At 44.7% G+C, this 17414-nt stretch overlaps 2 protein-coding genes across 5 annotated transcripts in view; one reads left to right on the forward strand and one right to left on the reverse strand.

Moving 5' to 3' along the window:
- B9D1 (B9 domain containing 1) overlaps positions 1 to 17414 on the forward strand; it is a 45757-nt gene that overhangs the window by 23804 nt on the left and 4539 nt on the right. The window lies entirely within an intron of this gene.
- EPN2 (epsin 2) overlaps positions 1 to 17414 on the reverse strand; it is a 55924-nt gene that overhangs the window by 4897 nt on the left and 33613 nt on the right. For all 4 annotated transcript variants that reach the window (XM_006908423.2, XM_025044339.1, XM_015586667.2 and 1 more), the window contains 3 exons: positions 3514 to 3687; positions 2844 to 2930; positions 551 to 766 (listed from right to left, as the gene is read on the reverse strand). In XM_006908423.2, the coding sequence (XP_006908485.1) occupies positions 551 to 766; positions 2844 to 2930; positions 3514 to 3687 (477 nt within the window). The remainder of the gene's footprint in view (positions 1 to 550; positions 767 to 2843; positions 2931 to 3513; positions 3688 to 17414) is intronic.

The raw sequence follows: 17414 nt of genomic DNA on the forward strand, positions 1-17414 counted from the left end.
AGCAGGAAGGATAGATTTAGGGAGTGGGAAGGTCGAGTTCCTAGCTCCAGGAAAGGCAGAATCAAATACCAAGGATGAAATGAGGGTCCTTAGGTGCCTGGAAGATGGCCCAGCTAAGGGCCATTTATAATCCACCTGATGTAGGGGGATATTGGGCAGCAGACCCCGCTCCCATACCCCTAGCACCTCTTCCAGCTGGCATTCACTTGATGGTCTCCCAGGCTGAGGGACCAAGTCAGGGACAAATTCTCCTCAGTGGTCTCAACTGAGAGAAAGGCTGTTTTCTACCCCACCCCCCAAACTGAACAGCTGCTTTCACATTCTACCCCCCGAGGCCCTGGAGAGCTGGAAGTGCTATCCAGGCATCCTAGCTGGCTCCACTACATCCCGGCTCGAAGGCTGGGCATGCCCCTGAGCATGGTGCTCAGGTGAGGGACATGGTGGAAAGAATCCCCCAGAGGTAAGGAGAGGTCAGGGCCCAGTGGCCTTCCCACAAACCCATTCTCAGGAAGAGTGGACAGCCAGCAAAAGCCCTGGAAAGTGAGCATACCTGGTGCCAGGAAAGGGTTGAGGGACTGGGCCGGCGGGGCTGGCCTGGTCACCAGCGAGTCCAGGTTCACCAGGGCCGCGTTGGGGCCCAGGAAGGACTCCGGTGTTTTCCGGGCGCTGCTGGGCTTGCTTGCAGCCATGGTCAGGGGCTGAGACTCAAAGGGGTCAGGGCTTGTAGTTCCATTGTTTTGGGATGGCGGAGAGGCCACCACCTCAGCTACGAGACAAGGACACACACGAGTATGGTGAGTATGGAGGGTAGGCCCTGAGCCTGGTGTATCCAATGCTGCCAACTAACCCCGGGAGCGTCCTGAGCAAAACAAACCCGAGATTCCTCATGTGGCTGCACAGAGGGTGGAGATGTTCATTGCAGTGTTGTTTCCAACAGCCCCAAACTGGAGACAGTCAACCACAGGGCAGGTTACATAATCCATTGTCCATATAACCAAGCCCGAGTGTAAGGAGAGGAAAGACTAGATGAGGAGAGGGAGCTGTATCAACATATTAAATGAGAAAACCAGGGACTAAACAGTATGTACAGCATGATCCTCCCAACACAGCAAGATGTTACTTTGGTTTGGTGACTAGGCATGGGTAATTTATGTATTTTTTCCATTTTTAAAATTTTCTACAATGAACATGAATTTTTTGACAATAAGAAGAAAGCATATTATTTTTTTTAATTCAGCCAATAGAGGGTGTGCTGAGACAGGCTGGTGGGAATGTCGTTGCTCTGCCAAGATGCAAGGTGGCAATGTAGTATAGAGGTTCTTAAAAATGGTCATACTCTCTACTCAGTAATCCCATTTCTAGGAATCCAGCCTCAGGAAATAATGCAAAATATGAACAGGGGTTTAAGCACAAAGACGTTCACTACAGCATTATTTATTTCAGCAAAACTTGAAATCAACCTAAAATGTCCTCCCAAAAAATTAAAGATTAAATAAATTATTGCTGAGCAATAGATACTACATAGTTGTGAAATGTTTTCTAAAGAATTTTCAATGTCATGAGAAAATGTTTCAATCTGTTATTCCATAAAAGTGGGGCGGGGGGCGGGGGAGGAACAGGATTCAACTCTGATAGTATGAGCTAAACTGTATGTTAAGAGCTCAGAAAAAAATACTAGAAGCAAACAGTGACTGATGGTAGGTAGAAGGATTATATATCATTTTCATTTTCTCTCATAAACTTTTCCAAATTTTTGGAATACTTCTAGAATTGGGGGGAAATACTTTGCAAGTCCACTTAAGGATGATCATGTAACAAGCTACACTGCCTTCTCACTGAAGCACAGAGGGCAGGTAAGGACAGTTAGGTTGTACTTTGACCTACAAAGGAGACACATGGAATCGTGTTGCTTTTTTAATGTAGCAAAAGAAAGACCCAGAGAAGCAGCACATTCTAAGTTGCTTCTGGTCCCCTGAGCTGAGAGGCTGCTCATACCTTTGACCAGGACCAGCCAGGCTGCTCATACCTTTGACCAGGACCAGCCAGGCCTGTGGCTGCAGCTGGGGGGAGAGGCAGAGAAAGTGGGAGGAAGGAAGTGGGGAATGGGGAGGACATTGAGAGAAGCTGAGAGAGGAAAGAAAGGAGAGAAGTTGCTCTGTTGACTGGGATATATGGCTCTGAGATGGACAGAGGCTGCCTGGCTGCCCCCAGGTCCATTTACGGGTGTATGAAGAAAGCATCCCAGGCCTCCTCCCTCTGCTCCCTCCAGGCCAAGACTTTCTGAATGCCACCCTAACCCCCTCCCAGCCCAGGGGTGCACAGGGAAGAGCTAGGCCTGGAGACTTGACTGTGGGTGTCCTGGACATGGGATCTGACACGGGTTGGGCAGGAGCCGCAACCTGGGATGATATAGTGGACCAGACACCCCATTCATGCCCAAATCTGGGGTTGTCTGGAAAAGGTGGTACCTTTGGGATTGGGGGGAAGGTGAATGAAAACCATGGCTCAGACCTGAGGGTGGGGGGCCCACGCTGAGCTGGGAGGGCTAGGGTGACCATGGGTCACAGGGGAAGTAAGATCAAAACACAGAGGTGACCCAGACAGGAAACACAGGGTTGAACATGGGGCCCAACACATGGAGAGGGTGAAAGAAAACCTCTATTGAATGACTTTTCACTGTTGATGTATGAATTCCTGCAATTAGATGCTTACAATTCCCAAGAGCAAAATGCAAAGAAAATGCATGAAGCTGACAGGTTTTTGGAAGCTAATTATTAATTCTGCAATACCTGGGCTGGTCAAATGCACGAAACATTATGGAAACCACTACCACCTTTACCTACCTGTTCTTTTTGAAGTTCGAAGGTTGTCGAATTCAGAAAAGTCATCTTTAACTGTCCCGTTCAAATTACTGAAGAGATCAAAGGCCCCTGGGTGAACATGAGAGGCCAGTAACTGGGTGCATCATGACTTCTCCGTGTTTCTACTTCCCAGTCTACAACCCACAGGTGGGTGGACAATGGGCAAGGAAAGTGGACCCCTATCCCACCTCCTGGGGGAGAATGCCAAGAGCCAGAGAGCAGTTTGGGCTCTGGGTCAACTGGCAGGCTGTGAGGGGACCTTGGCCTCCCTGTGCAGAGTGGGGTGCTCACCTGCCACTGCTCCCACCATCCGTACCCCAAAGTGGAAGGACTAATGGTAGTGGAAACACATCTGAGTTGGGTCTGGAAGCTGGGACAGGACCTTGTAGGAAGTGACCCTAGCAGTGTCCAGAGAGTAGCCTGCCCAGGAGCTCTGGGGAAGCTCCCTCTGGAGGGAGGTACAGGTGCCTAGAAGGCCCATGAGCTCACACCACACACTGGGTGCATGGCATAGGGGATCAGGGGCAAAGGCTATGGGGAAGAAGGGTAGCAACTACAGGCAAATTGAGAGGCCCCATGCCAAGGAGTCATGAGGGGGGAAAGTGGAGGGGCCCAAAGGGGCTCTTAGGACCCAAGTAGAGTGAAGTCTCACCAGAGGTGGACACAGGCTTGGCGGCCGAGGCTGCGGCCCAGGCATCAGCTGCTTTCCCAGCTCTGGGGGCAGACTGCTGCGTGGCTGCCCAGGGGTCTGAGCTCTTGGAGATGGAATGTGTGCTGGCTCCGGAGGGCACTCCCCATGGGTCAACAGAGGCAGCTGGCTTGGCACCTGTAGGAAGTTGGGGTAGGGCTCAGAAAAGCTCTCAGTTCTAGGCAGCTGGGGTGAGAAGGGAAAGGACACTGTGGGCCATGGAAGCCACACCAGAATCTGTGCCCCGTGTCAGGAAAGGCAACCACCCAAAGGGTGCTGTCCCACACCAGCAAAGCTGGACAGAGCTGAACCCAGGACCAACAGTTGTTGGGGCCTTTCACCTGGGGAGAGCCCTGGGTGAGACCTGGCCAGGACATCCCTCTGGGAAGGGACCAGAGAGGAAACAGCTAAGAATCCTTCCCAACTCCTGGCCACATGTGGTCTTTCAAAGGGTTCCCTGGGCTAAATTCAAGCCCACCTCCCCAAAGTCCACAGGCTTCCTTCTCAGACAAGAGCTCTGCCCTGGGATTGGCTGCTGGAGCCTCAGACCCTGGCAGCACCCTCTCCCCACCTGCTTTGAGTGGTTTCTGCTTTCAACAGAAGGATGATTAAAGCAGATGAGTGCAGCATAAAGAGGAATAACAAATGCCTCTGTACTAACCTCCCAGCTTAACCAATAAAACGTTTTAAAAGTGCGAGTGACAAATCAATTTAGGTCACCCATCACTGGCTTTTTTTAAAGAGTAGAAAAGAAAACGCCTGAGCAAACTAACATACGGTGTCAATCCTGTTGTATGAATCTTCCATTTCAGGTACACGTAGATATATGTGTCTTTGTGTATATGTGCTTCCACACAAAACACATCGTGCATCTCCTTTCTTCCAGTAAAGCATCACAGAAATGTTTAAAAACCACTGCTGCTTTTCAGGGACCAGAAAGTACCTCCCCCAATGGCACTCCCACCCCCATCATTGTGGATTTTCTTAGCCCTTCTCTTCATTTTCATTCTGGTTTTACCATGTAGAGGTACCTTTAAAGAGGTGCCTATTTTCTGAACTTTATATAAATGGAAACATAATGTACACATTCTTTATTGACAGGCTGTGTTCACTCCACATTTTATTTGGGAGATTCATCTGTGTTGAGGTGTAGCTGAAATGTGTTAATTTTTACTGCTTTCTAATATTTCACTCTATGAAAAAAGAAGGCTGCAATGGGTTGTTAGTCTGTTGAAGGCACTGGTCTGGTTTGAGTTTTGCTGTGCTTTGTCTTTGTTCCATCCCAGGTAGACATGTGCACCTTCCCCTTCAAGGAGTAATGCCAGGATAGTCTCCATGTCAGGTATCTTTTGATGAACAGATAAGATCTTAACTTTAATGGAGAAACTTTGTGTGTAAACTACTTTTCCTGACATGTAGGAAATCCTTCCCTACAAAGCTGTTCTTCCGTAGTAATGTCTGAAAGATTTAGTCTGCCTTTCATGTTTCCATATTTGATCCATTAGTAATTATGATATTTACATATAGTATAAATCAAGGATTATCTCATGTTTTCCTATATGAATGATGAACTCACATAGTACCTACCTCCTTTATCAGTGTCAAATCTTCATGGATTCATTATTGGGCTCTCTGTTCCGTTCCATGACCCATTTCTGTATCTATCCCTGTACTTTCTGGATTATCCTCACAGTTATTATGATAATAAATCCTGATACCTGGTACAGCAAATCCCAACCCTGGTTTTGTTCTTCAGGAGTGTCTTGGCTATTCCTGGCCTTTCACACTTCCATATTCATTTTTAAATCATCTTGTCAGGTTAAAAATAAAAACAAAATTAAAACCTTGCTGGGATTTTGATCAGAATTGCATTGAATCTCAGCTCAATTTGAAGAAAATTGTTATCGTTATGGAAGCAAGTCTTCCAAACAAAAATCATAGGATATCTCCCCATTTACTTAAGACTTCTTTAATAGCTTTCAGTAAAATTTAATTTTTTAACTGTAAGAGATTTGTACAACTTTTAAAAATTTATTCCTAGGGACTGGTGTACTTTTAAAATTATTTTTATTTTTCAGTTACAGTTGACATTCAATATTATTTTATATTAGTTTCAGGCATATAGCATAGTGGTTAGATATTTATATAACTGACAAAGTGATCCCACGATTAATCTAGTCCCCACCCGGCACTGTATATAGTTCTTACAATATTACTGACTATATTCCCTATGCTGCACTTCACATCTCCGTGACTATTTTGTGACTGCCAATTTGTACTTTAAAAAAATTTTTCTTAAATTTTTAAATTACAGTTGGAATATATTAGTTTCAAGTGTACAATATAGTGACTAGACATTTATATAACTTACAAAGTTATCACCCTGATAAATCTAGTACCCTGACACCGCACATAGCTATTACAATGTTATTGACTGTATTTCTTATGCTATACTTTACATCCCCATGACTATTTTATAACCACCAATTTGTACTTCTTAATTTCTTTCCTCTTTTCACTCACTCCCCTCAACTACCCCCCTCCCCCGCTCCCACCTGGCAACCATCAAAATATTCTGTTATCTATGAGTTTGTTTCCATTTTATTTCGTTCTTTAGATTCCACATATAAGTGAAATCTACGGCATTGTCTTTCTCTGCCTGACTTATTCACCCAGTACAATACCCTCTAGGTCCATCCGTGTTGTTACAGATGCCAAGATTTCATTCTTTTTTGTGGCTGAGAGATATTTCATTGTATATATGTACCACCTCTTCTTTGTCCATTCATCCATTGATGGACACCCGGGGTGCCTCCATATCTTGGCTATTGTACATAATGCTGTGATGAATGTGTGGACTTACATATCCCTTTGAATTAGTGTTTTGGGTTTCTTCACATAAATGCCCACAAGTGGGATTACTGGGTCCTTCTTTGTCTCATTATAGCCTTTGATTTAAAGTCTATTTTGTCTGGCGTTGTTGCTACCCTAGCTTTTTGTTTGTTTCTATTATTATGAAATCTCTTTTTCCATCCCTTTCCTTTCAAGCTATGTGTGTCTTCTGATCTGAGGTGAGTCTCTTGTGGGTAGCATATATAAGGGGCTTATTTTCTTATCCATAGTTATTTTATCTTTTGGTTGGAGCATTTAATCCATTTACATTTAAAGTGTTGATAGATATGTAGTTATCATCATTTTATTATTCATATTTTTTCTTTTCTTCTTATTCTTCTTTAAAAAGCCCCTCCAACATTTCCTGTAATACTGGCTTGGTGGTGATGAACTCCTTTAGCTTTATCTGGGAAGCTCTTCATCTATCCTTCGATTCTAAATGCTAGCTTTGCTGGGTAATCTTGGTTGTAGGTTCTTGCTTTTCATTTCTTTGAATAGTTCCTGCCAAACCTTTCTGGCCTGCAACGTTTCTGTTGAGACATCAGCTGACAGTCTTATGGGAGCTCCCTTGTAGGTAACTAATTGCTTTTCTTCTGCTGCTTTTAAGATTCTCTTTATCTTGAAATTTTGGCATTTTAATTATGATGTGTCTTGGTGTGGGCTTCTGGATTCCTCTTGTTTGGGAGTCTCTGTGCTTCCTAGGCTTGTATGTCTATTTCCTTGACCAGGTTAGGGAAGTTTTCTGTTATTATTTCTTCAAATGGTTTTCAATTCCCTGTTCTCTTTCTTCTCCTTCTGGCACCCCTATGGTACAATTGATGTTGTCCTAGAGGCCCCTTAAAATGTAATTTTGGGGGGGGGCGTGGGAATTCTTTTTTCTTGATGATGTTCTGATTGGGTGTTTTCTACTACTTTATCTTCTGAATCACTGATTTGATCCTCTGCTTCATCTAACCTACTATTGATTCATTCTAAGGTATTCTCTATTTCAGTTATTGTATTCTTTATAGTTTCCATCTCCATTTTTTTGTTTTTTCTGTTACAGTTCTGAGTTCATCTACTTTTCTGCTAAGTTCACTAAGCATCCTTATAATCAGTGTTTTGAACTCTGCATCTGGTAGATTGCTTGTCTCCATTTTATTTTTTTCTGGAGCTTTGTTCTGCTCTTTCATTTGGACGTGTTTCTTTGTTTCCCTATTTTGGCTGCCTCTCTGTGGTTGTTTCTATGTATTAGGTAGGGCTACTATGTCTCCCGGTCTTTGTAGAACGGCCTTATCTAGTAGGTGTCCTGTGGGGCCTAAAGGCAGTCTCCCTGGTCACCTGAGCCAGGTGTTCCAGACACATCCCTTGTATGGGTCGTATGTGCCTTCCTGTTATAGCTGAGTCTTGGGTGCTGTTTGCATATCAATGAAAGGGACTGGCCATTGGGTTGACTGGTTGTGAGGACTGGCCAGCGACTAAATAGAAAAGCTGACCCTATGAAGCAGGATTCACATTAGCAGGGATCCAGTGCCTGCCCAGTCTGCCTTTTGGTAGTATGTCGTCCTCAGATGTGGCCCCAGGTAGTGCTCTGTCTCAGACCAAAGCTGACCAATGGGCTGATCAAGTTCAGCCACAGCCTGTGCCCTGCCTGGGGCCACCTGGCATAAGCCACCAAGCAATCCACAGATGACCAAAACCTACACTGGGCTTGGATGTGCCTCAAGAGGCCAAGCCGCAAACCAAGGCTGGCTGCTGCTAGTGCCAGGTTTGGGGCTGCTCAGCACTGAGGCCAGTTGCTGCTTATATGGTATTTGTGAACCTTTGAGAAATTTTAGGAAAGTCTGCATCATAAGCCAAGATAGGCTGTTTGAATGGAAAATCCACTGGAAGTGGCTTGGGTGGGCCCACAAGTTGGGTGGGATGGGGTATCAGTGAAAACTGGTATAGTTTTTAAATTTCATTTTCTATTTATTGTTATGCAGAAAACAATTTAGTCTTGTTTACTGATTTTTGTATCCAGAAATCTTGCTACTCTTAATTCTAATAACTGACCCTATGATTCTAATTGAAATGCATCCTATTTATTCTTATAATTCTAATAACTTAATTCTATTAAACTCTTGTCGAAAGTTTTGATATTCTATGTACATGATCATATCACTTGCAAATGATGACAGTTTAGTTCTTATACTTCTAGTCCTTATACTTCTTCTTTCACGTTCCTGTCTCACTGTGCTGGCTACAATCACCAGTCCTAACATAAAGCTAGAGTGTGGACAGTCAGTGTCCTTGTCTTGCTCTTATATGATCGACTTTCAACGTTTTACCATTAAATGGTACCACTTGCCATAATAGGTTTTTTCCCCTTTTAGAAGCCCTTTATCAGGTTATGGAAGTTCTCCATTATTCCAAGTATGCTAAGATTTCTGCAATGAATAGCTGATGAATTTTATGAACATGTTTCTGCCTCTACTAAGATGATCCATGATTTTCCTCTTTGGGTCTGTTAATATGGTACATTAATTCATTTGCTAATTACTTGGTCCTTGCACACAAAGTTTTTCATGGTGTACTGTATCATTTTTATATTTTTCTCATTTTGGTTTTGCACTTTGTTTTTTTGCTTAGGGCTTTGCATCTATATCCATAAGTAGGAATGGCCTGAAATGTTCTCTCACATTTTCTGTCTGGCTTTGGTATTAAGGTTATGCTAGCTTCATCAAATGAGTAAGATTACTTCCTATTTTCTTATCCTCTGAAGGAGTTTGTATACAAGTGGAATTGTTTTTTGAATGATGTTAGAACTTGCCAGTAAAGCCATCCAGGTGGATATAGGGGGTGATGGGGATTTTTAAGTTACTGACTCAATTTCTTTAATGATTATTAGACTACCCTATATGTAAGTTTTCTATTGTTCTTCAGTCAATATTGCTAAATTGTCTTTTTTAATTTACCCATTTTGTCTAAGTTTTCAGATCTGTAAGCACAGAGTTGATCAAATAGCCTTTACTCTATTTTAAATATTGGCAGTATCTGCAGTTATGTTCTTTGTTTCATTTCTAACAATGTGCCTTTCCTCTTTTTTAAAAAAAAAATTAATCTCACTAAAGGTGTCTATTTTATTACTCTTTTCAATTAGCAACTTTGTGGATATTATTGTGTTCTAATTCGATTCTGTTCTTATCCTTATTATTTCATTCCTTCTACTTATTTGAGTATAATGCTATTTTAATCTCTAATGTTACCTCATTAATCTGTGCCTTTCTTCTTGGTTAATATCAACATTTAAAGCTATAAATTTTCATCTTACTATTGCTTCGGTTATCCCACAAATTCTGATATGAAAATATTTGGTTCTAATATTTTTGATGTTCATGATAATTTCTTCTTTGACTCAAGAATTTAGAAGTGTTTTTAAAATATCAAGTGCTTGGAATTTTTTTATTTATCTTTTTGTTACTGACTTAAATTGACGGTAGTCTGGTCAGAAAATGTGTTCTATGTGATCCCAATTTTCTGAAATTTATGGAGGCTAGCTTTTTGGTTAGTATTCTGCATGTGACTGAAAAGAATGCATATTCTCCAATTGCTGGGAAAAATAAGTTCACAGGCTCATGAATCGTGCTCCTCAAATTTTCTTATATTCTTTTTACTTTTTAAATATTCTCTCACATTATTTCCCATTTCCAGTGTTCTTTATTCTTTCCTGAAGATCTGAGTTTCCATCTGGTTGTTTTCTCTGTCAGCCTGAAGAATTTTCCTTAGCGTTTCTTAAGGGGGTAGATATGCTGGCAACAGATTCTCTTAGTCTTCTGTTACCTGGAAATGTTATCATTTCACCTTTACTGTTAAAGAATACCTTCACTGAATATAGAATTCTGGAGGATGACAGTTTTTATTTTTGACATTTCAAAACTTAAAATAGCTTTATTTCACCGTCATTCTTGGAAGAAAGATGGTTTCACTATAATTGAACTCTACGTTGACAGTGGTTTTCTTTCGATGCACTGAAGACATCATTCCACTGTCCTCTGGCATCTATCATCATTGTTGAGAAGTCAGTTGTCAGTCTGACTGTTGTTCCTTTGTAATGAATCATCTGTTCCCTGTAGGTTTAAGATATTCTCTTTCTTTGGTTTTCAGATGATGTGTGTAGGTGGGGATTTCTTTTATTATCTTGTTTATGATTCACTAGGCTTCTGGGATCTAAGAAGTAATACCTTGATATAAATTCTTGAAAAGCCTCAGTATTACCTTTTCAAATATTAACTTTCCTGGAACTCTAAAGAGATGTCCTTATTATGCCTCCATGCTTCCCCAGGTAACATCAACCTCCCCACTGCTCCCCAAACACACCAAAGCATACATCCATCACCTGCCACCTCGGCCTCCAAATCCCTCCATCTTTTCTTTTCTTACCTTCTCCAATTTCTCCACTTGGCTTTCTTTTAGAGCACTTATCATATAGTACCATAACTACTTACATGCTTAAGAGTTTCCCGTGGACTATGAACTCCTTTGGGACAAGGGCTATCTCCTCCCTCTGTATCAGGAAGTCTTAGAGAAGACCAGGAATGCTCCCCTAACCCTCTAGGAACTCATCTCCTAGGCCTCCATTCCCACACATGCCACTCTTCCCAGGCCCACTTTTGCCAGACATACGAAGTACATATCAGGACACTGAACGTGGTCCTGGCTGGAATCACACAGTGCGTAAAGGCCCTTGCTCTGCCCCCAGCACAGCACCTTATGGGGCCTCAGTTCTCCATCTCAACTGGAAAGAAGTGATGGGGTAGAAACTGCATCAAGGAGAGCTGGACTGCAAGTCGGAGCTAGGAAGTGTCTTCAGAGCTGCCCAAGGAAATGTGATTTGGTCCACAGAAAGGTCTAGGATCTGGTACCAAGCTACTCTGGCTCTCCATGGAATCACAGGGAAGTTAACACACCTTTTCAACCTCCCCTTGCTCACCAGCAACCATGAGAATTCAACAAGCTCAGGTTAGAAGGACACTGCTACATGGTCCCCATCCCCCAAGTTTGTCTTTGCCCAAAAGACACAGACCAAGAGTCTCATGCTCTTTCCCCTGACCATGGTGAGCACCTTCCCCCTTGTAGATGGACAACTACTGTCCTTTCCTTCTTCTTGCCTCCATCAGGAGACACTCCCTGGTCACTTTCTGGTACCTACTGCCCCTTTTCCTGAAGAATATTCTGGTTTTCCTTGGGAGAATTATCCCCTCACCCACTCCCAGTCCCAGTCTGAGTGGGACTGACCCTGCCCCAGGAACAGGGGAAGGTTTTCAGCAGCTAAAGTAAATCTGCAAAGTCTCCCAGTCCCAACTCCCCACTCCCAAATCCCAAAAAGGAAGAGGAGCTACAGAGAAGTCCTCCCCATCCCCTGGACTTTGATGTGGGCACATGATGTGGGCACATGATGTGGGCAGAGAGAGAGGCAGGACCTTGAGTTCTGAGGCTGGAGGGGAGAGAGGAAGGGCCCTTTGGGTAGGGCAGTGCAAAGAGGACCCAGAAAACTGGATTGAGCTAGCCTGAAGGCAAAGCTCCCTGACCAGACTGCCTCAGAAAGAGAGAGAGAGAGAGACAGAGAGAGAGACAGAGAGAGAGAGAGAGTGAGTGTGTGTGTGTGTGTGCGTGCGCGCGTGCGCGCACGCGTGCACTTGCTGAGAGGGCACAGTCCCCACTCTGCAGCCTCCACATCATCTTGTCTCTCAGCCACCCACTCTAAACCCAGGCCAGAGCCCCTTACAAAAACACTTACCCACTGCTCTTGCTCATGTGAGAATCTGTCCATCTCCCCAGCTAGAGCGTGAGTTCCATGGGAGTAGGGGCTGGGTCGGCTTTGTCTACATTTCTCCCCTAGAGCTTAGAACTGAGCCTGACACACAAAAGGTGCTTGATAACTAATTGTGGACTGATGGGAGGCAACAAAGAAAACCATAGAACTTCAGGGGCTGGCAGGTTCTTTGCAGTTTATCTGCTCTAACTTCCTCCAGTAAGGCATCTGTGAATACTGGAGTTCAAGAACCACCTCTAGAAGGTTCTAGGTAAATATCTAATTCAGGTGCTAGAAACACATATGGATAAAAGCTGTTTCTAAACTCTGAGTCTACACATGAAGCTTTCAAATATCTTAGATTTAGGGAGACTTCACTCACCATGCAGCTCAGGGAGCGCCAGACCGGTGGTTCTCAATTGTGTGTCCGTGGGAATCTCCTGGGAGATTTTAGTAAAATACTAGTGCTGTCCCCTCCCCACTCCTCACACAAGTTCTGGGGAAAGCCTGGGCATTTGGATTTTTAGAAGCTCCCCAAGTGACTGGAATGAGCAGCCAGGATGCGTGAGAACCACTAAACTCCTGAAGCATACACACCCTTGGCCAAGCCCTCCTCAGAAGGGTAGGCCCATCGTCTGATGGCCCAGGTCAGACACACAGGCCTGAATGGATGGACACTTGGTGGGGTCCAGCCTTGCTTCTGAGAGACAGGCGGTACTTGGAGTCACTTCACTCTATCTTAGCAACATCTGGATAGCATTCACCAGGCCCAGGCCCAGCCCCTTCCTCTGAGAGAGAAACACAGACATATGTGACTGTACCTAGCATGGGAGTGAGTCATGGGCAGCCAGTGACCACAGGATAGGGTGAGGTGGTCCTGAGGACAGAGTGAAACCACATCTTCCTGAGCAGGAACATCTGAGCCACGTTTCCAAGAATAAACAAGAGTTTGCTAGGCAGACAACAGGACACAATATAAAGTAAGGATCAGATGTTTAAGGGAATCCAGCCTGCCCCACCAAACAGAGACAAGACTTGGAATTCTCCTTAGCTACCCATTAGCACCATGGGCTTCAGGCATTGCTCTCCTGACTTCATATGGGCAAGCCTCTCAGCAACTGCATACATGTGCATGGCCCCGCCCCCCCCCAAAAGGAGACTTGTTTCTCCATCCAGATCTATTCTTGAAACACGAGGATCTAAACACACCAGTTTTCCCCCAAACTGATAAACTCATATCACTAAGAGTTAAAGAATTACAACATTTTTGGAAGGGCTCTTCCTCTATAAATGCTATGACACGTGAAGCTGTATAAAATAATTCCTTAATGAATTGGCATCATGCTGAACCTCCATCATCCCAGGCTCATAGGCAAAGCTTTCACTGAGAGCATCCCCACTGCTGTACAGCACCACCCTGAAATTGTTCAAGAGCCTCTCCCGACACCTCCAGTTGTAATCTATGAGCCCTGCTTCCCCTTTAGAATCTGCTGAAACAACAAAAGTAACAGCATGGCTAAGAACTTTAAAAATCAGCATCCTATATGATGCACGATGTTGAAATCAGTAAGCTCTGGTCCAGAAGGAACCTCCTACTCCTGTACCACCAAGCACAAGGACAAAGTTGGTCACAGCTCAAAGAGCTTTGGATGTGGAATGAAAGATGCATTCAGTTGAAATCCTGGCGACCCTCAAATCAGTCAGATGACCATGGATAAGCTACTTAGCCTCAGTGAGCTTTGTGTCGGGTTTCCACCCTGCAAGTGGTGTTAGGGGACCTATGTGTATACATGACACCATGCCAACAGGAGGCCACACATTGTGGAATCACACTTTCAGTCACAGGAGGCAGGCCACACATTGCGGCACCACACTTTCTTCAAACATAACCTGGGGACAGATAGTTTCCTTCACCTTCCCATGGGTGCTGATGGCCCACATAAGCTAGCCTGTGGGAAAGTGGGTGATAGGGGGGGCAGCACAGTACCCACCCCACTAAAAGCCTACTGACAGCACTCCATCCTCATCCTCCATCAATGAACAGTAGATTTGCTGCAAGGCTCCTCTGTGCTCTGCCCTCCACATCCTCTGTAGGGCCCAGTCTATGCCACACACCCGATAAATAAATGCCTGTTGAAAGCTCAAGTGAATGAAAGGAAAGCAGGATGGAACCAAGGCCGGAAAGATCAAGCAGCTTCTAACTTCTTCTTCTGTGGGCCCATTCATAGGGAGCAGGCAGCCATTGCCTCTCACTGGCCAGCCTGGTTCATCCCTATCCTCACACATGAATATTCATGTGCAGGGAGGCACTCACAGAACTAAGCCATGGGGGCGGAGGGGGAGGGGGGGCGGTCACGAAGAAACCAGCAGCATCACCTGCTGCCGCCAGAACGGAAGATGGCCTCTGTTCTAGCTGGGGCAGAGAGAGGGCCTGAGCTGGCCAAGGCCTTCTGAATCACCAGGCTGTGTCCTCATACCAGGTGGCTTCTTTGTGTGTCTGAACAGTGGAGGAAGTGCCCCGCTGACCTGGCAGGCTCCAATTTCCCTCCTCTCAGCCCTTAGCATTTCCTCCCAAGGCCACTTGGCCAAGCTGCCCCAAGTGCTGCTTGGAAATAACTGGCAATGGCAGGGTTCACTACAAACAGTAGCTTTCACAACAGCGTTTCTTTCATCCAGAGGGTGCAACTAACAATGTTGGAAAAGAGACTCTCTAATCTTTCTAATTTCTGAATGTGTTTCAGGGCAGTGGCGTGGCCCTAAAAACACACACTAGTGGATTTTATAAGAGACTAATCAGTAAACCTGACACTACATCTTGCTCTGGAGTTGTGTCTTGGAAGATGAAAGCAAGGGGACTATTACCATGCTCCAGTGAACCTGGGAACTGGTATTACAGGATCGTCTCCTATAGCTCTGTTGAAAACAGAGTGTTAGAAGTGCAAAACTACCTCATGTACAACAATGGGCCACTGGGTAATGGTGGTAAAGCCCCGTACCCTCCCACTGGAGCCACACTGTTTAGTGTCTAATGATGCCTGGAAATGCTCATCATATAGCGTAAATGGAAAAACACACACACACACACACACACACACACACACACACACACACACACACTATGTATACACAATATGACTCTGACTATGTAAAATCATTAAGTGCCCAGAAAAAACAGGAAGCAGATAAGCTAACATTTTAACACTAGTTATCTCTCAATGCTGGAGTCTAAGGTGACTTTTCCAGGACATGCACTGCCATAGAAGGTCTTTGCAGCAGTCTAAGATGGTATGATGATTCCAGCACTGCAGACCATAAAAGCACTGAGCCTGCCTCTAACTTGCTGTGTGACCTCAGAGGATGAATAGCCTCTCTGGGTTTCAGTGGCCTTTTACCCCAAGTCACAGGTAAAAATGCCAAATGCATCAGAACCATGGAGAGGGGCCTAGGCTGGGCAAGTGGCAGTCCATGAGCCACCTGTGGCCACCTGTAGATATATTTTAATTAGTCCCAAACATGTTTCTAATTTTTTAAATTCATTGTCAATGTTTAAAAATTAATAGATTCCAAGAAATTCAGGTTTCAATCTTCTCTTAAAAAGTTGTCACAATAGCCAAAAAGTAGAAATTACCCAAATATCCATCAAATGCTAAATGGATAGAACAAAATGTGCTGTTATCTATGAAATGGAATATTATTCAGCCATAAAAAAGAATGAAGGCAAAATATATGCTACTATGTGGATGAACTTTGAAAACATGCTAAGTGAAAGAAACCAGTCACGAAGGATACATGTTGTATGATTCTATTACATACATGAAATGTCTAGAATAGAGAAATCCAGAAACAGAAAATAGACTGTAGTTGTCAGTGCTGGGGGAGGGGCAGTGGGGAGTGACTGCTTAATGGGAACAGGGTGATGGAAACTTGCTGGAATCAGTACTGAAGACTGCACAACACTGAACCACTGAATGTCCACTTTGCAATGGTTAAAGTGGTGAATTTTACGTTATATGAATTTTATCTCACAAAAATATTGGAACAGCAGACCTCTGTGGGTGGCATTTCCACGTGATGCTCTCCTGCCTCTGGGCACCAGGTGCCTTTCCCCAGCTGTGCTCCCACCTCTGGCCAGCTCCTAGTCTATGCTGCCTGTAGGTGTGTGAGAACCCCAACTGCTGGACGTGGTCCTGCCCCATCAACAGGAGAATCTCCAGCTCCCCATAAGGGTCGTGTCCCTGGCTCAATCAATATACTCAGTTCCAGGGCAGAGCCCTATCCACCAGCCAAAGGAAGGGCTGGGCAAACTTGTTCATTTAAAAAATATCTATTTCACCTCTCCCAACCAGCTAATACAAGCAGTAAAAAAGGGGTAGAGAGGGAAAAGTCTGTCTCCTTCCCACCACCCTGGCCCCCAAAGCCCCTCCCCAGAATCAACAGCTGACTCAGCATAATTTAATCTTAATCTCACCTGGCTCCTGGGGTAACCACATTTTTTTCTGGGCATTGAGAAAACTACCCATCAGTTTAATGATCAATTATAGTTCTGAAAGAGACTGACAGTCTTTCCTGAAGAACATTCTATCCATAACTTAAGGTGGCTAACCCTTTACAGAAGAATTATTTTCTAGATTTAAAAATAAAGTCAAGCCACTCTCTAGAAGGGCCTGCTGTTCCCATAAGCAGTGCTGAGTAGGCATTTCCAGTAGACCTGCCTTTGCTGTCCCCAGCTGTGCTCAGCAATACTTTACACCACGGGCTCTCTGTAAAGGGCACAGCACACAGGCCATGGACCATGTGAACCAAGTTCCTGACAGCTCTGGTGCTGGCCTTCAGTGAGTGAGAACTGTGGACCATTTGGCCTAGAGTTTGCCCCAAGGCCCACAGGGCTCTTGCCAAAAGAGATGTGGGGCTCTGCCTGGGTCCTTGAGGCCAACAGCATCAAGGACATCTGGGGCCAACACTGCCTTCTGGACAAGTCCAAGCACTTGGCAAGGCTGCCAGGCCCTGAGTGACCAGGAAACCCCCCTCCCTATCCCCCTTGACCTCCCTATCCTCCTCAGCCCCACCGCACTCTCCTGTTGCCCGATTTATACCAGGCAGGTCTCTGTACCTATGCCCACTGCACCACAGCATGCCCTCATGCCTCTCACAAGCCAAGCCTCTGCTGGGAACACCCTTGCCTCTTCCTGGCTTAGCCATT

The sequence above is a fragment of the Pteropus alecto genome, unplaced genomic scaffold (genome assembly GCF_000325575.1).
Source record: "Pteropus alecto unplaced genomic scaffold, ASM32557v1 scaffold52, whole genome shotgun sequence".
Lineage (NCBI taxonomy): Eukaryota > Metazoa > Chordata > Mammalia > Chiroptera > Pteropodidae > Pteropus > Pteropus alecto.